At 39.1% G+C, this 23,533-nt stretch overlaps 1 protein-coding gene across 1 annotated transcript; it reads left to right on the forward strand.

The window, feature by feature from the left end:
- Positions 1–390: 390 nt before the first annotated feature.
- LOC306853804 (olfactory receptor 52J3-like) lies at positions 391–1,329 on the forward strand (the record flags this gene model as incomplete). Its single annotated transcript, XM_079391456.1, has 1 exon — positions 391–1,329. One exon carries the CDS (start codon positions 391–393, stop codon positions 1,327–1,329), a length of 939 nt encoding a protein of 312 aa, XP_079247582.1.
- Positions 1,330–23,533: the final 22,204 nt, after the last annotated feature.

Below are 23,533 nucleotides of genomic sequence, written 5' to 3' on the forward strand. Positions count from 1 at the left end.
GCATGATAATTTGTGCAAATAGACAACATTATTTTAAAAACAACTGTGTACCGGTTTTAAGCAAATGCGGACTAGCAATTATTAATCTGCCTTATTAGCTTTATTAATCTGATGAGATGTGGATTTTAACAACAAAAACAAAAAAATTATTGCGGCAAATTTAAACCTGCTGTTGTTTAATATTTATTCCTTTTTTAGGTTGTAGCCTAAGTAAGATGATGCTGGATATGGCAAAATGAAAGGATGAAATGGATGAATGTTGGACACCAACTTCTCATAAGTTCTGGCAAGATTTTCATTTATTATTTTTGATAATTACTATATTTATATTGATAGAATTAACAGCTTGTTGCTGGTTTGTGTAGGCCACTAATAGTATGAACATTCACCATGTATCCAAATGGATCTGTCCTCTCGCTGGTCCTGACATTGCACTCTCTGGAACTGCCTGAGATGAGCATTTATCCTGCATTCATATTTGGATTAACAACATACTTGTTTATCTTACTCTGCAATCTCACAATTATTATTACAATTTGCTTGAACAGAAATCTTCACAAACCAATGTACATACTGTTGCTTAACCTGCCTATCAATGATGCAATGAATGCTTCAGTCCTTTTTCCTCACCTGCTGTATAGTATATGGTCTCAGGACAGATCAATAACATATCCTGCATGTTTTCTTCAAGGCTTTTTCACACACCTGTATGGTGGAGCATCTTATCTTATTCTTACCGCTATGGCCTATGACAGGTATATCGCTATCTGCTGCCCACTGAGATATGGAGCCATTATGACTACCAATAACTTGGTAAAAATCATAACTGGGATGTGGCTTTTTAATTTTACTCTTATATTTGTAGTTTGCTCTCTTCTGTTCCCTTACAGGATTTGCCAGACACACATGACAGATCTAGTCTGCTATAAGACAGCATTAATGAAACTCCTTTGTGATGGCACAGAGGTGAACAATATCGTTGGGTTGTGGTGCATAATTTTTTATCACAGCCTTTCGCTTTCTGTTGTGGCGTTTACATACATTCATATATTAATCACTTGTGTTACTAATAAGCAGTCTGATGCAAAGATTAAAGCACTTCAGACATGTGGTACTCATTTGGTTGTCTTCCTGTTGTTAGAGTTTAACACTCTTTTTCCTCATCTTTCACATCGATCTGAGTTTGTTCCTGCTTTCCTGCGCAGAGTGTTTTCTATTTCCAATTTTATCTTTCCTCCTCTCGTGAATCCACTTGTGTATGGTTTTAAAACAAAAGAGATCAGACAGAAAATTTTCACCTGTTTCAAAAAAAAGATATATAGTTTCTGATGTAAATGGCTGCTTGTGCAACTTTTTATGTTACAGTTGTGTCAGGCTAAATCTGTTTAGCATATTGTTATCTATTAAGTGTCCAAATTAAACAGATTAATGAAATAAAGTGAGTAGTATTCAGAATCAGAATCAGCATCTGAATTAGCTTTATTCGCCAAGTGTGTGCAGACACACAAGGGTTTTTTTTTTTTTTAAGTGCTCTTGGTACATGCATGCATACATACATATCTGACATGAGAACAACAAACATTTAAATAGTAAGACTTAACAATGAATGATATGTATGAATCTGGAACAGAAGATTTATGTACAGATTTGTGCATTATTTACTCTATACAGCTGTAAAAATAAAGAGATATGCATATGTATTTACATAATACTTAAGATAGAGGCAGTAATTAGAAATGGAGGATGAATTACAGAAATGAATTACAAAACACAGGTAATAATTCCTGTTTAAGCTGGAGATGGCATGGGGGGAAACTGTTTTTATGCCTAGATGTTCTAGTGCACAGAGATCTGTAACGTCTGTCTGGAGAGAAGTGCAAACAGCATTCAGCTGGTCATTTGATGATGCCACCATGATGGGACGACCTCCCGTGTATAAAACAAAAGCTTTTTCTAGACTGTACTGATATAACAGCAGTGTTTATGTGAGAGTGCATTATTTTTATTTATTTATTTATTTTTCATATCTGTACTATTCATTTTTATGGAGTGGAAAAAAATTTGTTTAATTTATTTTAGAAATGCTTTGTTTTCTACTATTGGTATCACTAATAGCAACTTTTAGTAGTATAAAATAATTCCCTTCGGGAATAAAGGTAACCAAAGCCTCAGATGTTTCTGTTATATTCAAGCTTTTTTGCATTAACAATATTTTATTTTATATTGCAGTCAAATCTCAAATTAATAAAGATTTGTATTTGCCACTATATTTTGATCATTTAGAATAGTTTTACTATGCAAATAGTCAAAGTTTTGATACATTTTCACTGCTCATCATTGTGTGTCTGCCAGCATTATAGAAATCCAAATCTTGCCTATGTTTTTTATTTTCTTTAATTGGTTTTCTCAGTTTAGAGGAAACAAAAGAGACTTGTACAACAACATCAATAGTCTTTGTGGGGAAATAATATTTTTGTTTGTGGTAGTTAGGTTTAAAGTTTATTTTCACTATGTATTATGCATTACCATGTCATTCTGTTTATTTCGTGACAATTCTGTTTCATTCGATCTGTTTTTCATTCACTCTATGGATGTTGACTATTATGTAATAACTGCAGGTCTGATGACTGTTAGATGAAGATATAGAATCAGAAGCACTCTGTTCATTCAGGGATAATATACAAAACGTCAGATCCGGTATATATCCCACAATTATTAGGGTAGAGTTGTGGAAAATGCCCCCTTGGGTACTGTTTTTCCAAAAAAAAAACACTAGATAGTCAAGTCAAGGTACATTTTTGTTATTGCTATGGACTATGTTGAAAAATGTGATGTAGAAGTATTCACCATGAAGCTTACACTGGTGATGTACCTGAGAGAAAACAGATTTCACTGTAATTGATCTATTGTCCAGCAGTAAAATAAAAAGTTTAAAAGCTTCTGTTTTGTAGAACATCACAATTCTACGAGAAAAGTAATAGGGAGTATGTGTTGTTTAAAGAGTTTGTTTGTTGTTTAAACTGTTTTTTTTTTCTAGGCTTGATTGTGTTTATGGAGTGTAGTCTAAAGGGCCCGATATATTTCAAACGAAATCGAAGAATGAACTCATATGACTTCATTTTGAACAAAATCAGGCTGAAACGAAGTTCGTTTTGAGTTCCTTTCGGCATTTCGATACAGCTGACCAAAGCAAACTTTCAGGGGGAGTTCGTTTTGGCTCCTAAACACCTTTGAGCTACCATTGGTTTGTGGCGATTACGCAATCGGTGGGTATGTTCTGGAACTCCACCTTCTTTGACGTGCGATTTGACCTCATTCAACTGAGGTCAGGCAGGAGAACAACATCTCTAAGTCACTGGCAACATAAATACACTGTGTCGAATATCTGAGCTGCCACAAATATATTCGCACCTGTACAATCACTCGCCGAGAGATTTTAAAGATTCAGAGAAATCATGTAATTCCTAGAAAGAAATTCCAACAAAGCTTGGTGTCGACGACCCAGAGTTATGCAAAAAGCGACGTAGAGAAACATCAGATGCAAGTTTTCCAAAGTCATGAAAAGAATGAAAGGAAAGAGTAAAGATATAAGGTAGCAAATTACCAAATACATGTGTTTCAAATAAATGTTACACCATACTGCTGCTGCTGCTGCTGTTGTTGTTGTTCTTTCAATAAGGGAATTTAAAAGGTATACAATAAATGAAATGCCAAAAGAACATACAATAAACCTTTGTTTTTATCAAATCATAACAACACAAAATATAAAAAGATGTAATCATTTATCCAGTTTAATACAATAATTGAACACTAATAAAACAAAGTAACAAACAGGTTTGTGTTATTGAGACGACTCCCAATATTTTTTTCCACATCATGCTAAAGTTTTCAGACTATGAGTCATTCACACTTAATGGACTGATTATGGAAATGGAATGGTTCTTGCAACATGATACTTGACTCAGAACTGCTGCTAATCATTATTCTTTTGTCTATAATATTCTGAACATTGGTAGATGTCTCACACCTAGATGTGTGGTGGTGATGGCGCAGTGGATAAGACACATGCCTTTGGTGTGAGAGACCTGGGTTCTCTCCACTGTGAGACACCAATGTGTCCCTGAGCAAGACACTTAGCCCCCTAGTTGCTCCAGAGGCGTGCGACCTCTGACCTATAGCAATTGTAAGTCGCTTTGGATAAAAGCGTCAGCTAAATGAATAAATGTAGATACACCATCATTGCATCGTTGTTGTGTTTAGGGCATACGCACAAGCATTGTGACACGTTTACATTAATCTACACCTGCCTCCAGCAGCGCGGGGGTGTTGGAACATTTGAAAACAGTCCGTCACTCAGCCTTTTCGAACTTGGCGTTGTCAATACTGCTTATCAGTTTGAACCCGAATAAAACCCAAAGGACATTAGTGAAGAGGATCACGCAGAACCTGTGCTAGCACGGCTCTTACAGGACGTTTCAGTATGTTGTTTTATTTGTTGTTGTCTCATACTTGTAGATACGCTGTTATTTGTAAATGCTACTGCTTATGTTATTTTTTAATATACAGTTTTATCGTGATTAAAGCTTTGATACAGCAGAATACATGATTGCGTTGTAGCATTTTTTGTAAAGTAATTGTATAATTTGTAACAGTTAAAAGTGTTTGCCAGCAAGTTTTGCTCGCTACCACGGCAACCGCGTGCGCTTCGATGTTTAATGCTTCTCGTGGCTTTGTGACTGGGGGGCAGTTACGAAAAGGAAATTACGAACCGCTGCTTTAGAACATTAATTTTGAAACTTGAATCGCAATTCATATATGAATATATTTTATTGTACCCCTAGTTTTCTCTAAAACAGCGCAATGTGGCCTCACCCCCTTTGTTGCATGTTACCGGGGGGTGGGATTTATGTACATTTCCGGGTTTTTGATGTCACCAACCCGCAAGTAGGGATCATAGACTGTAAAAAAAAAGATGGACGACGCGTCTCCGCTTCCTTCCATTATAGAAAAGTGAAGCGACAACATCTCAGTATGGCCAGAGGAGGCAAGATGGCGGACTGAGTGGTCGTCATGCTATCAGTGCCGTAAATGAGTCCTGTGTTTATTTAAAAGTGATGAGTTTGCACTCAACTCGTTAACTTCAAGTGTTAGTCCATTATACCCAGCATTGTTATTTTCTAGTTTGTTAAAAGTTTTCCGTTTGTAATCGATTCTAAATTCTAATTTGAAGATGGAGGAACACTGCTACGCAATGGACACAGATTAAGTCTCAGGTAAAAGAGAACGGGGAATTGATTCCAACCCATCCACTCCGTTGAAATCTCAAAGTGGGAAAAAAGCTAAAAAAATCATCTGGAACTGATCTGATTGACAGTGTGTCTAATGTTGCGATCCTTGATGCAATTAAAGCACTCGGTGTCAAAGTGAAAGAGCAGCATGAAGATATTAGCATGCAGCTGAAGCAGCACAGCGCGATGATTGCAAGTGTGGCAAAAGCGGTACAAATTAAAGCGGAAGAGGTAAAAGAATGTAAAGATAAGGTGAGCATGTTAGAAAAGCAAGTGGAGACGCTCACCAAAGAGAACGACAATCTGAGAAATCGAGTTCTACACCAAGAGAGATATAAGAGGAGATGGTGCCTTCGCATCAGAGGAATGAAGGAAAAATCCGTCGAGAACATTCGGGAAGATGTGATCCAACTTCTTGTTAAAATTACCCCAGAATTATCCTCTAACATGTGTGATGCTGTGGATGTTGTGCACAGGGTTGGAAAAAAAGAAGCCAACAGACCCAGGGAAGTGATCGTTCTCTTTGCGCGTAGAGGAGTGAGAGATGAGATCTGGAAAAGAACGAAAGACTCTGTGGTGTGCAGGGATGCGGGAATCAGATTCGCGGAGGACCTGACAAGAGAAGACAGACTAGCAAGACATGCGCTGTGGCCGAAGATTGAGCAGGCCAGGAAAGAAGGAAAGACAGCTGGATTTCATGGACCTTTCGGTTTCATAAATGGAAAACGTATTTCAGAAAATTAATGGGTATTTGGACAATGATTTTCACTTGATAAGTGAGATGGACGATAAGTGATTAGGGACTCTCTGTATTATTTCGTTGAAACTTTCTTCTAGCGTTTACAGAGTTTAATATTAACGACCGGTTCTATGTTCTCGTTACTATCTAATGTTTCATTTTTGTCTTTAAACTGTAGGGGACTGAAAGATTCAGTTACAAGGAAAGGTATTTTTCTTTTTTGTAAAAGTCAAAAGTCAAACTTAATTTTTCTTCAAGAAACTCACTCGGAAGCTTCGGATACTCCTTTGTGGCGTAATCAATGGGGTGATGATATATTTTTTAGTCACGGCACAAATAGATCTGCGGGTGTTGCTATTTGTTTGCATAATTGTCCCGGTAAGATAATTTTTCACAAAGCCGATGTTGAGGGACATTGGCTGGCAATCGTTCTCAGTTTAGACAAGTCAAGTTTAGACAAATTGGAGGGGATTTTAACTTGACTCCAGATGAGTGGCTAGATAGAGATCCTTCCAAATTAAAATTTTCCCAAGTGAATAACTTGGGAAAATTTAAAATTGTTTAAAATTGTTAAAATTTCAAATCTTCTGATTGATATCTGGAGAACTCAGAATCCATGCATTAGACGATTTATTTGGTTTAAACCCAATACAAATGTGAGATCAAGAATTGATTACTGGCTTGGCACTGAGGCTATCTATAATAAGCATGTATATAATTGCTTTATCTCTAGTGCTCCGTTAAGTGATCACTGTATGATTGAATTAACTTTAAAACAAAAGGGTGACTCTAATAATTCCAAAGGGTACTGGAAATGTAATGCTGACCTTCTAACTCAAGATGACTATTGCACATATATAAAGAAGATTATAACTGATATCAGTAAGAAATGTATGCCAGGGGGTAGTAAATGGGAGTATTTAAAATATAAACTTAGAGAATTTTCAATAACATACGGGAAAAATCTTAAGAAAAAGAGATTAGCGAAAGAAATTCAGTTAATAAATAAGATTAATACATGCTGCTGCAAATCTACTCTATCAGATGAAGATAAGAAAAAGCTTATTCATTTACATTCTTCACTGGATGAACTTTATGTAAGGAAGGCAAAGGGGGCATACGTGAGATCAAGAGCAAAATGGATGGAGGAGGGAGAGAAAAATAGTTCATACTTTTGTAATCTTGAAAAGAGACGTCAAGTAAGAAATGCTGTTGATAGTTTATTGATAAATCAGATTGAATGTTTTGATAACAATATTATTGCAAGAGAGGTGTTTAAATTTTACTCTAATTTATATACCTCATCTTACTCTAGTGCTGATTCTGAATATTTCTTTAAGAAAGTTAAAAATAATATCCCTATTAGAATTCAGAATTCATTTAAAGATCTTTGTGACTCTGATTTGACCATTCAAGAATTAGATTTAGCCTTAAAAAAATGAAAACCGGTAAATCCCCTGGGCAAGATGGCCTAACCTCGGAATTTTACAAGTTCTTTTGGGAAGAATTAAAACTGTTGTTGTTTGAAGCACTACAAGATTGTATTAGACATAATAATCTATTGCCTACTATGAAGCAGGGTCTTATTATTTTAATTCCAAAACCTGGAAAAGACAAAAGAATTTTAGAAAATCTACGACCTATCACGCTTCTTAACACTGATTACAAAATATTTTCTGGAGTGATTGCTGCCAGATTAAGGGTGGGTCTTCCTCAAATAATTAGTAAGACTCAATCTGGGTTCCTTAAAGGTAAATCAATTCACAACAATATTCGTTTGGTGCTTGATATTTTAGAATACAGTAATTTAATTGAAAATGATGGTTTTATTTTATTTTTAGATTTTTTAAAAGCGTTTGATATGGTAGAACATTCGTTTCTTTTTCTGACACTTAGTCATTTTGGTTTTGGGCCAAAATTTATTAATATCATCAAAATGCTTTACAATGACATTAATAGTTCGGTGGCTCTTCCCAAGGGAACTTGTCCAAGATTTCAGGTGAACAGAGGCATAAGACAAGGCTGTGGAAGTTCACCTTTGTTATTTATTATGGTTGCGGAAATGCTAGCCATTCTAGTTAAAAATGGAATTATTGCTGGAATTAATTTCATGGATCATCAATTTATTATTAGTCAGCTGGCTGACGATACAAACCTTTTTTTAAAAGATCATACGCAAATCCCATTAGCATTTTATTATGTAGAGTGTTTTGCCAAAGCATCAGGATTACAGCTAAATACATCGAAGTGTGAATTTATGGCTATTCACGAGCTTCCATTGACTTCATTATATAATGTTTCAATTAAGAAGGAGGTGAAATATTTAGGTATCACAATTTCAAAAGATGTAAAGAAAATTGAAATGTTAAATATTGACAAAAAAATTTAAAAATGTAGATTAATTATGAATTCTTGGTTGCAGAGGGATATCATAATTTCCGGGAGAATATTGTTATCGAAAATCGATAGTATCTCTAGATTAATTTACCCAGGTTTTTCATTGCCAATTTCTTCCAGAAAGATAAAAGCAATTAATAAACTTAATTTTGATTTCATCTGAAGAAAGAAGTACCACTATATAAGGAAAAATGATATAATAAGAGCATATGAGGATGGTGGGTTAAAGGCAATAGATTTTGATATTATGAATGGGGTACTTAAACTTAAATGGCTTCAGTCTTTTATTAGTAATGAGCATTCATACTGGTTTGCAATTCCATCCAGTTTGTTTAAAAAATTTGGAGGTATAAAGTTTTTTCTACATTGTGACTTTGAGATATCTAAAATTCCATTTAAACTGTCGGATTTTCATAAACAAGTCCTCTTGTATTGGAAAATGCTGTTTAAACATAATTTCAGTCCTCACAATGTTTCTTTATGGAATAATCGTTGCATTTTATTTCAAAGGAAATCTTTATTTTTGGAGGACTGGTGGCAAAGAGGTATTTGGTCAGTGCTGCACATTATGGATAAGAATGGCTGCCTTCTTGGATTTAATGATTTCTGCACTAAATTTAATTTTAAGTGTGAGGAAAAAGTTTATTTGAGAGTTATTAAGAGTATTCCTTTACCATTCCTTAATATGTTAAAGGGGATTTTAACATATTCTAGTATTATTCCCAAGATTTTGGATCTAAAATTAGGCAGTATAAATTGTGTAGACAAGAAATGTACTAATAAGTTTATAAGAAATTGTCTTGTAATGCCATCCTGGTCCAATAAGAAGGGACTATATTTTTCAACATCTAAATAGGAAATCAATTAATGAATTTAGATGCAAGTATTTGTTATTCCCTCTTCCACCAAAATATAAAGAAGTGCACTTTAAAATTTTGTACGATATTTTTCCTGCTAAGGAATTTTTGAGATTAAGATTTAATGTGGACGGTAATATTTGTCAATTCTGTAATAAGGATGCAGAAACTGTTGAACATCTATTTCTTCATTGTAATCTGGTCAATTCATTTTGGACTGAAGTATGTAATTGGATTAAACAAAGAATATCTATTTTTCCATCTATTACTTGGGACATGTTGAAATTTGGAGTTCATTTGGAGAACAAAAGTTTAGACTTTGTTGTAAACTGTTTACTTCTCATGTTAAAATACTTTATTCACAAGTGTAAAGTTTTGAAAATAGCACTACAGTTTATTGTATTTAAAAAGGAGCTTGCCATGTATATAGAGGCCCTAAAAATTATGAGAAAGGAAAAGGCCAAGAAATTATTTGATTTGTTTAATAAGTGTGATTTTGTTTGATCCTCTACGTTGCTTAAGGATGCATGAATGTATTCGTTATTTATTTTATTTTAATTTGTTTCATTTGGATTAATATCTGGTATGGTGGTTTATTTCTCTGTTATAGTATGAATAATATGAATGTCTCAGTCTGAGAGGATTTACAGTTGTATTTGTTAGCCTATTTTGTTCTGTTATGTTGTTGAAAATAATAAATAAAAAAAAATAAAAACATCTCAGTATGGCCGCTGCCATTGTGAGTAAATGACGTCATTTGGAGCCCGAGTCTGCGCAGTAGAGCTTCGTTTGGAGCCAGAGTTTGCGCAGTAGAGGTTCGTTTGGAGCCAGAGTCTGCGCAGTAGAGCTTCGTTTGGAGCCAGAGTCTGCGCAGTAGAGCTTCGTTTGGAGCCAGAGTCTGCGCAGTAGAGGTTCGTTTGGAGCCAGAGTCTGCGCAGTAGAGCTTCGTTTGGAGCCAGAGTCTGCGCAGTAGAGCTTCGTTTGGAGCCAGAGTCTGCGCAGTTGAGGTTCGTTTGGAGCCAGAGTCTGCGCAGTAGAGCTTCGTTTGGAGCCAGAGTCTGCGCAGTAGAGCTTCGTTTGGAGCCAGAGTCTGCGCAGTAGAGTCGTGAGGCGGAGCCGCAGAACCAAACTCCCGCCCAAACTCCCGCAGACCGGTAATGGCGGCGCTTTGAATACAACCGGCATCCTAGCAAACAAAAATTAGGGCTGCACGATAAATCGCATGTGATTGTCATGTGCATCTCGTCAGTAAAGCCGGTTCTGTGATCTCCATCACGTGCTTTCAGATGGAGCAGCATTAATACACAGAGCCGTAGATCACAGCATTATCGCGTTCATAATCGCAGATGAATGGCATTCGATTATGAACGCGATATCGCGTCGCTTGTCAGTGTGATAGTTTTTATTAATGCCATTAATGTTTTTGTTATATAGCCCACAGTGTATAGTACTAATTAAATGAATATAACATGGCAAAGACTGATTGATTGTATTTTAGTCCAATGCCTGTATATAGGCTAAGATTAGTATTGACCAAGTTCAGAGGCTGTCATATGTGGATCAACTTACTTTGTTGTGTATTTTCAATATAAAAAATAACTTTTATATTGATTCAATGAATTTAGTGCATTTTGAAGAAAAAAAAACAACATGTCATGGATTTGCATTTAGGGGAAAAATAGTTTTTATAATAAATCTTTGAAAATCTAAATCTGGATTTGAATTTTTAATGTTATTATAACCTAAAGATGCTATGTGAAAGTTTGACACAGAAAATAGTGGTTTTCATCTTGCCACTTTCTTGGTAAAGAAAACACATTTTTACTCAAATTAATCCAAATGGATTTCCCTTGTGAAAAAGAAGTGTGCTTAATTGCAGTAAAAGTGTACTTTTTGTGTACTTTAATTATTAAAAGTATAATTTTTAAAAAGTGCACTTGCAGATAATATAGGATAATATAATATAAATTAAAGGCCACTTAAGTGTACTTAAAGAGAGTGCACTTTAATGACAATAGATCTTAATATAGCCTACTTAAGTGCACTTTTTTAAAATGCACTTTATAATAATGTCTAATTATAATGTCTAATTATATATCTAATTAATGTCTAAGTATTACTTAAACACAAATTTTACATAATTATGATTTTATTGTGTTTTAAATAAGTACACTTATTTTGATATATTTATCAGTATCTAAAGTACATGTAAAATAAGGTTGGGCTGCCAAGATGGCGTCGTAGCAAGACAGGTTTGCTGGAGCTCTTAAAAAACTTTGCTCAGATCCAAGGTTGTTTAAAACAGTTCATGTTCAGAACTAACTGGAAGACACAGTTTATATTATGAGTTAAGTAGCCTCCTTTAATTATCTTTTTTTCCTTTGCATTTTTTTGCTATTTGGGCTTTACTGAAGACGCTTTTGCCAGCTAGTCGCTAATAACCCACGTGCTTTTGCTATAAATTGCTGTGTTGTCCTGTGAATATGGAGGAAAAAGAAGAAACTATGCACAGCTATGCAAGGAGAACTCTAAACGCTGAATTGGATGCAGTTGTTGGACAGGCTGAGTTCACGCTTTTACCCGATACAACTGAACTGAACCCTGCGAAATAAAGTAAACCAAGCTCCAACAGTCCTTCAGTGAGTGAGGCCATGCTAATGAGATTCATGCAGAGAATGGAGGCCATGCACGAAGAAACTTTGTGCCGAATTCAAGGAGTTGAAAAAACGATACTTGAAAACTCAAACTCTATTAAACAGATAATCAGCTCCCTCGAATTCCACGGTGAACAGGTGAAGCATTTGAATGATAAAACTGAGGAACTGGAAAAGAAAATCGTAAGATTGGAGAAAGACAACGTCGAACTTCGTGATAAGTATAATGATCTGGATGCGTACAAGAGAAGAATCTTCGCGTCGCTGGTACTCTGGAGAAAGCAGGAGAGAACGTAAAGCAGATGATCATCGACCTCTTCAGCCAGGTCTCCCCGAGCATCGCTGCAGATCTGCCCCGTGGAGTTGACATCGCTCATAGGCTGGGACCTCGTTCTGCTGCGGAAAGATCCTCTCGTCACATAATTGTCTTAATTTTCGTCACGGTCCCAGCGGGACAAAGTTTGGAGAGATGCCAAAACGTCCGTCCTTCTCAGGGAAAAGAAGATCAAGATCTTCGAGGATCTTTCGCAGAAAGACAAGGATGCAAGATCTCTCCTGTGGCCGATGGTAGAGAAGGCGAGACGGGAAGGAAAGAGAGCTGGCTTTCATGGTCCATTTGCTGTGATTGAGGGTAAAAGAGTGACCGCTAAAGATGTAGCCAACACTTAACATGTTGGCAATGCTTATTCAACAAGCAACTGTTTCTTCTAAGTGATTAGCTTGATAAGTGAAAGAATTTATTCTAAGTGATTAGCTTGATAAGTGTAAGTTTTTTTGTTTTTTTATACTTTTACTTATTAGTTGTTTTTTATCTATTTATTTATTTATTTTATAATTTATATATTTTTCTTTATTTTTATATTTATATATTTTTGTATTGTTAATTATTTACTTTTCCTTTGGGCTCTTAAATCTTTACTCAAGCTGAATTTTAAGTGTAGTCTTTGTTATTCTCTGAACTTAATTCTGAACACCTTATTCCCAGTTGAGCTGTTGTTGTGGTTGTTGCTCTTTTTGGAGGATAGTGATTGAACGAGTGTTCACTCAGACTTTTCTTGTTTCTTTTCTATATTGTTCATGGTTCATGTCATTGTCTTTAACATCCTTTAATGCCAGGGGCCTCAGGGATAGTGTCAAACGAAAAGCTCTTTTTTTGTTTGCTAAAAAACACAAATCTGATTTCTGTTTTCTTCAGGAATGTCATTCGACTATTGATGATTACAAATGGTGGAAATCTCAGTGGGGTAACGATATTTAGATTTCACATCAGAATCAGAATCAGAATGAGCTTTATTGGCCAAGTATGTTTACACATACAAGGAATTCGTTGTAGTGACAGAAGCTCCACAGTGCAACAGAAAAACAGCAACAGGACACAGATAATAAAAGAATAATATACAAATATCCAAATAGGCAATGTACGAAGAAGCAAAAACACAATATATAATATAGACAACTATGTATGTACAAGTCAAGTATGTGCAAATTAGAAATGAGAAAATAAAAATAAAATAAGTGAGTGTGATGAATGGATAATGTATTATAGTTGTATGTTCCATGGTACCAAACACTCAACTGGTGTAAGCATTTTGAGAAACAAATTTGGTGGGGATATATTAGGGTCAGAAGCTTACATATTGGTCTAATAAATTTCCTAATGCATTTTTCATTCTAGGAGGAGACTTTAATGTGTCATTTGATAATTCTTTGGACAGATATCCTCCAAAAAGGACCGCTTGTTCTTGTCCTACACTATTAGACCTAATAGACTAGTTTGAATTGGTGGACATTTGGAGAGAGAGATTCCCTAACAATTTAGAGTTTACTTGGGCCAATAAGAGTAGTTCAAGACAATCAAGTATTGATTATTGGCTCATATCAAAATGTATGTCAAATTTTGATCTGAATGTCAGCATTCAATGTACCCTGTTGACCGACCACAAAACTATCCTCACTAATACCACTTTAATGGCAGATTATGTAACAGGCCAGTGCAGAGCTTCTTTGTGGAAACTTAACAGTTCACTGTTAGAATTACCAGATGTAAAGGATCAAATTAAAGAATTAATTGCTAGCTATTGGAAAGCAGCCACAATTCAAAATTCTTTTGGTACCAATTGGGAGCTTTTTAAGTTTGAGACAGGTGTTTATTTAAGAAAAGTTGGAACACTTTTAGCCAAATGAAAAAGAAGCGTTCTTCAAGACAACCTAAACAAGAAATTATCTCCGTCTAATCATTTTGATTGCATGCCTCTAGAGGAAAAATCTGAAATTGCAGATTTGCAAATGAAATTGCATGAATTGCACTTATCAAAGGCTAGGGGTGCTTATATAAGATCCAGGAAAAAATGGCTCGAAGAGGGAGAACTCAATTCCTCATATTTTTTTCAGCTAGAAAAGCGTAATTTTACCCTCTCAACAATTTAACAACTTTGTGTTGATGGCAAAATTGTTAAAGATCCAAAGGAAATAGCAAACTACAGTACCAATTTTTATAAGAATCTTTATAGTTCGAGGTATTCAGAGCAGACAACGTCCTCATTTCTAGACTCGGTTAATTATGTTAAGGTTATATCTGAAAGTGATAGATTTTTTTGTGATAGTTGAACATAAATTTATATTTAAATCAGTGGAAAAATTTGGTTTTGGTGAATATTTTTGTAAGGCAGTAAAACGTCTTAGGTTATGTATGTAACCCCAGTTCCTCGAAAGAACGAGACGCTGCATCAGGAGACGCTTTGGGGAACGCCTTCAGCGTGACCGGCTCTGAATACCAATGAAATTTGTCCAATGGATGGGAGGGACGTCACGGGCGAGGTGACGTAATGACCAGCTTTTATAAAAGCATGTGCGGTAAAACCGGCATCAGCTTCTAGAATGAAGCAAGCGCTGGTAGGGATGCCGGAAGTGTGGCCTCGCGACGCAGCGTCTCGTTCCTTCGAGGAACTGGGGTTACATACGTAACCTAAGACGTTCCTCTTCAGGAACTCGAGCTGCGTCAGGAGACGCTTTGGGGAACGAGATACCCACGGCACCAGACTTCCAAGTCCCTGCCCTGTGTGTATCCATATGGAGCACAGCTAGGGCGAGAGAACGGAAGAGCCTGGAGTGGCTCGAATGTCCAGGCCATAAAACCTGACAAAGGTCAGGGGTGTAGACCATCCCGCAGTGTTGCAGATGTCCTGGATAGGGACACCTGCGAAAAAGGCATTGGAGGCCGCCACACTCTTCGTGGAATGAGCCTTGACTCCCATCGGCGAGGGAAGGTCAGAAGACTCATAGGCCATCTGAATGGCATCCACAATTCTCCACATGGCAGCTCTGTGGACGTATGCGTCCAGTGCTCGCATTGGACACATACGATTTAGCTTTTGCTGGTCAGGCTCCCGAAAGGGAGGAGGACTAAAGGCCTGCAGTACGACAGGCTGTGGCGTGACCGAAGGAACTTCGCAAAGTCCAAGTGAGAAGGGGCCACTGACAGGGCCGCAAATCCCCAACTCTCTTCAGAGATGAAATTGCCAGAAGAAACACGGTCTTCAGGGCGATCTGAGATCTCCTCAATAGGCTCGAATGGAGGCCTACAGAGAGCATCAATACCACAGCCAAGTGCCAAGGGGGGACCCGGGACCGTACTGGAGGCCTTAGCCTCAGTGCACCACGGAGGAAACATGTAACTAGCGGGTGTCTGCCCACTGTCTGTCCACCAAGAAGGGTGTGGTAGGCTGAAATTGCCGCCACAAAAACCTTCAAGGTGGAGTGGGATAACCCTGTGGAGAGTCGAGCCTGCAGGAACTCCAGCACTGTACCAACCGGGCAGTTAACTGGGTCGAGCTGGCGACCTCCGCACCATGAAGTGAAGAGTCTCCACTTCAGGGCGTACAGTCTCCTCGTAGAGGGAGCTCTGGATTGGAGAATGGTCTCAACAACCTCGGTTGAGAGACCGGAAGCTACGAGCCGTGCCCCCTCAGGGGCCACACCCACAGCTTCCACACTCCGGGCGGGGATGCACAAGGGTGAGATCTCCTCTCACAGGCTCCTCTTCCAGTCATCCCTCCTGACTGGAATCTCCCATGGAGAGCCGTCGAGGAGGGAAATCAGGTAAGAGAACCATACTCGGCTCGGCCAGCACGGGGCTACTAATAGCAGCCAGAGTCCGTCCGGGCGCACTCTCTCCAGAACTCCGGGGAGCAGAGCAATCGGGGGAAAGGCGTACAGACGAAGCCTTGGTCACGTCTGTACCATGGCATCCGGCCCCAGTGGAGTTGCATGACGTAGAGAGTACCAGAGGGGACATTGCGCTGTCTTCCTGAGTAGCGAAGAGGTCCACCTGAGCCTGGCCAAACACTCTCCAGATCTGCTTCACCACCTCGGTGTGAAGCATCCATTCCCCGGATAAAAGCCCCTGCCTCGACAGGGTGTCTGCTCCCACATTGAGATGCTAGCTGAGACGCTCAGAAGGGAGCAGCATGCTCAAGGTGACCCTCTATAGTGAGGGGAGCAATGCTAGCTCTACCAAGGCAGAGCTCTGGAGAGCGGAGAACTTAACTCTCAGCATGAGAGGGAACTCAGTCGCTCAGAAGGGAGCGGCATGCTCAAAGGTGACCCTGAAAGTTGAGGGGAGCAATGCCAGCTCGACCAACAAGGAGAGCTCGGCCTCATAGCCCACACAAGGATCTGGTGCGCCAGCCTGTACAGGGGGCGCGACCACAGACCTCCTTGGTGGTTGATATAAGAGACCACCGATGTGTTGTCGGTGCGTACTAACACATGGCAACCTCTTAGGTCTGGAAGAAAGTATTTCAGAGCCTGAAACACGGCCAGCATCTCGAGCCTGCTGATGTGCCAGGCGAGATGATGACCTCTCCACAGACCGTGGGCAGGGCGGCCACTCATGACCACTCCCCAACCGGTGAGGGATGCATCCGTCGCTAGCGTTACGCGGTGACACGGAGCTCCCAGCACCGGGCCCTAGGTCAAGAACCAAGGTTGTCTCCACATGTCCAAGGCACGTAGGCACCGCCGCGTGACCTTGATCATGCAAAGCGGGTTTCCCCTGGGGGAGAACCCCTTGGTCTTGAGCCACCACCGTAGGGGTCTCATGTACAGCAGGCCAATAGGTAACACGTTGGACGCAGCTGCCATCAGACCCAGCAGTCTCTGAGACTGCTTTACAGTGAGTGACTGGCCTTCTTTCACTCTCCCGACCTCCGTGAGGATCGACTCGATCCGAGCAGGGGACATACGTGCCTGCATCGTGGTCGAATCCCACATCACACCAAGATAAGTGGTTCTCTGTAATGGAGAAAGAACACTCTTCTTGGCATTCAGTCTTAACCCCAGCACTTTCATATGGGCGGGAACAACATCTCGATGTTGAGCCACCCTCCGCTCTGATTGAGCGAGAATCAACCAATCGATGTAATTGAGTATGCGGACGCCCCGTAGCCGCAGCGGAGCTAATGCGGCGTCCAAACACTTCGTAAAAGTGCGGGGTGAGAGTGCTAGGCCGAAGGGAAGTACCCGATATTGGTAAGCTTTGCCCCCGAAAGCAAACCTCAGGAACTTCCTGTGAGTGGGAAGGATGGAGACTTGGAAGTATGCGTCTTTTAGATCTACATGACAAACCAGTCCTCGGACTTGATCTAAGATACTTACCTGAGCATCTTGAACTTCAGTCTGCTGACTGAACGGTTCAATTGATGCAGATCTAAAATGGGACGCAATCCTCCATCCTCCTTGGAACTATGAAGTACCGGCGGTAGAACCCGGACTCTCTTCCGTGAGGAGGAACCACCTCGATGGCCTCCTTCCTTAAGAGAGTATCTACCTCTTGTTGCATTACCAGAGCCTGCTCTGGGCCCACTAATGTGGAATTCACCCTGTTGAACTGAGGCGGAGGAGAATCGAACTGGATTCTGTAGCCTCTCTCTACAGTGCGCAGGACCCATCGAGACACATTTGGCAGTAGTTTCCACGCTGCAAAATAGTCTACTAAGGGAACCAGTCTCACCAGTCTCAGTCGATCACTGTACGCTGCGGTGATCATCGCTCCACCCCAGCAGGGGCCACCCTCATAAGCTCTGGTCCATCACCATCAGGGCTTCTTGGCCGAAGACCTCTTCGCCTGAAGCACGGTCCGCAGATCCTGCTTAGGCTGGGAGGTCTTCAACCGTGCACCCTTCTTACCACCCCGCTTGCGCGGAGGCGCACGGGCAGCAACGCTCTCTTCCTGCACCTCCTTATGTGAGGAGCCAGCACACGGCAGGGGCTGCTCTCGCCCAGCAGCCCCGTGAGCTAGAGCGGCGAGGGAGAAACTGCTGGAATGCTGCCGCCTGCCTCCCGGTGCCCGTCGACAACGGAGTCAACAGCGTCACCGAAAAGGCCGGAAGGCGACAGCGGGGCGTCCAAAAGGAAGAATCCGACAGGGTCAACCAAAGATGCCTCTCTGCCGCCACCAGGGCTGCCAGTTTTGTTTCAGATTGAGTCAATTTCTGTGATTTATGTAATCTCTTATTGGAATGGTTTAGTAAGTGATATTCCCTGGAAAAAGTTTGGTCATTACCTCACAAATATTTAATTACTAACAAAATGAGAGAAATTGCATTTAAGTTGATTCATAGAATTTACCCGGATAAGTGCTCTCTTAAAAGACGTAAGAATGATATTAATACCAACTGTTCTTTACGGTGGCCGAGAAGTGCAAAACAAATCACGATTCTGAAAACAAAATAACAAATTACAAACGCAAATGCAAATCTAAAAAACAAAATAACAATTCAGAAAACACGACAATTCCGAAAACATTATAACAATAAGAAAACACAATGACAAATGTGAAAAACAAAATAACAAGTCAGAAAACACAACGACAAATCAGACAAACCGGAAGAGGTAGGTATAGTTTGAGACAGCGCCATTGGTTTGATAACTCATCGCTGACTGGACGAGACATCTGTCAATCAAGGTGTATAGGAAGAACCAAAAGAAGAACAGTAGAGTCCATTAAACCATCAGCTCTAGTGGTGCATATGATAGATCGTGTGTCATTCTGTGTCATTATTATTCTTTAGCTTGGGTTGAACAAATCATTTTTGCTTAGATGGAACAGCAGCTACGCTAATTATGTCTCTATTTGTTTCTCTGTTTCTGTCACGGGATTAACATCCCGTGGTAACTAGGAATTACAGAAGCTTCAGTCTGGATCCAACCCTTAAATGATCTGAGATGACCGAACACCTGAGAAAAGATGATGCCAACCCCTCAGAGGATGCCAATGCTCAGACAACATACAGAATTACCAAATTTTGCCGTAAGTTAAATATATTAAGGTTCTACAATATATAAATATATTGTGGAAACTTAAATTCCCATAGAGCTGCTTTGCAACGATTTGTATCGTAGAAAGCGCTATACAAATAAAATTTAATTTAATTTAATTAATGACTGGATATGTTTTATAACAATTGTTCTTCTTTCTATCCTCAAGGAATTTTTTTCTGACTTTCCTACCTCTTTGGAACATTTCCGTTCACAGAGACTGTGGAGAGATGGTGTGCAGCTTCATGACATTTGAAGTTTACTGCTGATGGAGAGCTTCTGGTGTTTGCCGTGATCCACACCGTGTCATCATTGCCACACACGACCCAGCTCTGGCTGAATGGGTACATATGCCATTGCCGACTGGAGGTCAGCAGTGCCAGCTTGAGGCCACATTTGGGCCAGGACCGTTAGCTATGTGGGTAGTTGGTGATGTCTTTCAGACCTTTCCACACTGATGCTGAATCACTGGAAGAGAAAGTTAAATGAGTCCTGGTAGGAATGCACATATCTTTACAGAAATTGATATAAGATGTTATAGTCTCGAGCTCGTCCAGATCATTTGCAGCAGCTTCAAAAACACTCCAATCAGTGAGGTCAAAACAGGCTTGTAAAACCCGCTCTGTTTCATTAGTCCATCTCTTTAAGGTCCTTAATACAGGTTTAGCTGATTTCAGTTTCTGCCTGTAGGTTGGCATGAGATGAACCAAACAGTAATCAGAGAGTCCAAAAGCTGCCCGTGGGACAGAGTGATATGCATCCTTTATTGTGGTGTAACAATGATCCAATATATTACTGTGTCTGGTGGGACATGTAATATTCTGTCTGTATTTTGGCAGTTCACGGAAGAGATCTGCTTTATTAAAGTCTCAGAGAATGATTAAAACAGAGTCCGGGTATTGTTGTTTTGTCTCTGTGATCTGATCAGCGAGTTTCTGTAAATCCAGGCTCACGTGCGCTTGTGGTGGAATGTAAACACTCACGAGAATGAGCGAGCAAAACTCCCGCGGCAAGTAGAAAGGCTTACAGTTAATGAAGAGCGCTTCTAGATCGGGACAGCACATCTTCTTTAACACATTTACATCTGTAAACCACATCTCATTGATGTTAAAGCATGTCCTGCTGCCTCGCGATTTCCCCGTTGATTATGTGTCGTGGTCTGCTCTGAACAGCTGAAAGCCCGGTAAATGGAGTGCGCTGTCCAGTATGGCATCATTCAGGCAGCAGAATGTGAAAAATCCTTGTTTATCCGGGAGCGCAGAAGAAGTTTGTCCATTTTGTTGGGTAGAGAGCATAGCATTTTAATAATTCAATTTTACTAAGTCAATCCGTAAATCAATCTGAGTGTGTGTGTGTGTGTGTGTGTGTGTGCAGTCCACTTCAGCTTGGATAGTTATAGAAATTTAATATAGCTTTGAAAATATATTGATATCTATGATACTAGCCTAACTTCAAATAAAATGTTTGAACTGTTTTAAAGGTCATTGCTTCATAATCTAATCAACTGTAATCCCCAAAACTGCCTACATTTATGCCGTAATTATTAAGAAAGAAATAAAACTGATCTATATATTCATAAGGTATCTATTGTAACTCAATCAGAAGATTAAATCTGAGGCTACTGCAAATGAATAATATTAAATATCCTGGCATATATTTGCTAACCTACTGATACTTTTACAAACGTCAGACCATTTCATCACCTTAAAATGTCTGATTGATTAGACCTGAGGGAGAGTTTATTAATGGCCTCTAGTTTTGTTTTGTCACTTATAATAAACCCTTTGATAATAAACCTCCCGTGCTTCAAGAAAATTCACCAGTTATCCAACACCCCAACTACAAACACTGTTGCTAATAAAACCTTGGGGATATATGTCACACAGCCACTTGCAAGTGCTCTCAATCATCTTTGAATCATAACCAAAACATCTTATACAACGAGACTTTCTTACCAAGGGAACAGTTTTTACAGTTTTGCTTTTATTAAATATTTCTATTATGAACTAGGACTTATCATTGTCAGACCTCCGGCTTCAGTTAAAAAATTTGGTTGTAATGAGAATGCAGAGCATGAACAAATTTAGTGAGAGTCATTGAACTATCTTGGTTACATATCAATAATTCTGTATCAATAACCCCATTTTACTGCACAATGTGAACATCTCCTTTCTATAACTGTCTGATTCAATTAATACATTTTCTTAGTGCATTAGAATAGAGCTCCCTGACCTTGATTTGGGAGTGTCAAATTAGTTAGACACATAAAATGTGCCATAATATGAAACACAGGTCTATAGGAATCCAGAATTCTCTAGACTTACAGCGGGTAAAAGAAGTATTAAACACGTCACCATTTTTCTCAGTAAATATATTTCTAAAGGTGCTGTTGACATGAAACTTTCACCAGATGTTGGTAATAACCTAAGTAATCCATACATACAAATAAAACAAAACAAATAATTTCAGAAATTAAGTTATGTGTACTAAAATGGAATGACAGAGAAAAAGTAATGAACTGCTGAAATTTATTTAAAGGTCCCATATTGTACACCTTTCTGGAGTTTTATTTTAGGTTGTGATGTCCTTAAGAATATATATTTGCGGTATAAATACCAAAAACCATCTTAATATATTTTTACAGCTCCTCTTTCAGGAGTTCTGCTAAGAACAGGTCGAGTTTGGCCTGTCTAATTAATATTCATGAGCCTCTCTTCTTATTGGCTGGTTGTTTTCTGAGTGACGCACGGCTAGGCCAACCGCAGGTAACTAGGGTCATGTAGGGTTGACGTCACAATTATGACACAGCACTAGCTGGAAGCAAAACAAAGAGAACTGGAGGCGGCCCATTCAAACAGCACAGATTCGGCTACATAAGGAGCTTAAAATATCATCTTGTTGTGAAGTTGGGTCCCAGAATCGACATAATACAGCCTCAAATTAGAAATTTGCTGCCACTGCCAGACAAAAAACCGACAACAGCTGTGGTTAAAAGCAATAAAAAGAGTGGACTGGACAGAAACGATCGTCAAAAATAATCGCGTTTGCAGCGCACACTTCCTATCAGAAATGGTTCAATAAAGTATTGTCTTTTGTTGTTATGGGCCTGTCTGAAGATTTCTTGCATCTCACGAATATTTAGTGTATTAAATACGTTAATGTCTGTGTGCCTGTGTGTAAAACAACAAACTGACGATTTATATATAATCATTTGTAACTGTATATACATTGTTGTGATTAATTGTGGCTGGAATAATAATGTAGCTGTAAAAATAGTTGCCTGCTGAAATTGAAATGTATTTACATCTTCATCATGACTAGATAGACACAGTGAGTTTGTCTTTACTATACATGTTAGACGTGATCCACCTCATAGTAACAATCCTGTCAGATCGTCCATACTTTGAGTGAGAGTGTAATGTTACAGGTCAGCCAATCTGGTTTTGTCAGTTAAAGTTAACCTTTTCAACATGTTTCCGTGTTGTTGTTGCTCAGCAATGTTATGGACGCAATGTTGTCTGGGGGTTTGGCAAAAGGACGGTGGGCGGTGCTCGGGATGGTGATTGAGTAGTTTTGACGTCACATTTTTACGGAAGTCACAAGGGCTCATGAAAAGGCATAGTTACTTTATGCAGGCTATGTGCACTTTACTGTGGATTTAGTGTTTTGAAACTAGCCCCTAGACCTCAGTTATCATTAAAAAAAAGCCAGGAAATTTCAGTTTTGACAATATGGGGCCTTTAATATTTTGTGCAAAAGCCTTTGTTGGTAATGACAGCTTCAAGTCGCCTCCTATATGGAGAAGCTAGTCGCATGCATTGCTCAGGTGTGATTTTGGCCCATTCTTCCACAGTGTCTTCAAATCTTGAAGGTTCTGTGGGCCTCTTCTATGAACTCTGATCTTTAGTTCTTATTTTCAGTTGGATTCAAGTCAGGTGATTAGCAGTTTCATTTTATTTTTCTGAAACCAATTGAGTTTCCTTGGCTGTGTTTGGGATCATTGTCTAGTTGAAATGTACTCCCTTGTTTCATGTTCACCATCCTGGTATAGGTGTTGGGACTGAACCAGCTAATATTAATTTCCACTGACTAGGGGCAGGATTGCTTTCTATACTAGTAGATTTCAGCTGGTGTCTTGGCTTTCTATGCCTTTTTGCCCCTTCTTTTCTTCATGTGTTCAATACTTTTTCCCTGTGTCATTCCATTTTATTACACATAACATAATTCCTGAATTTGCTTGTTTTGTTTTCTGTATGGATTAATTGGGTTGTTACCGACATC

Source organism: Barbus barbus (assembly GCF_936440315.1).
Source record: "Barbus barbus genome assembly, chromosome: 34".
Lineage (NCBI taxonomy): Eukaryota > Metazoa > Chordata > Actinopteri > Cypriniformes > Cyprinidae > Barbus > Barbus barbus.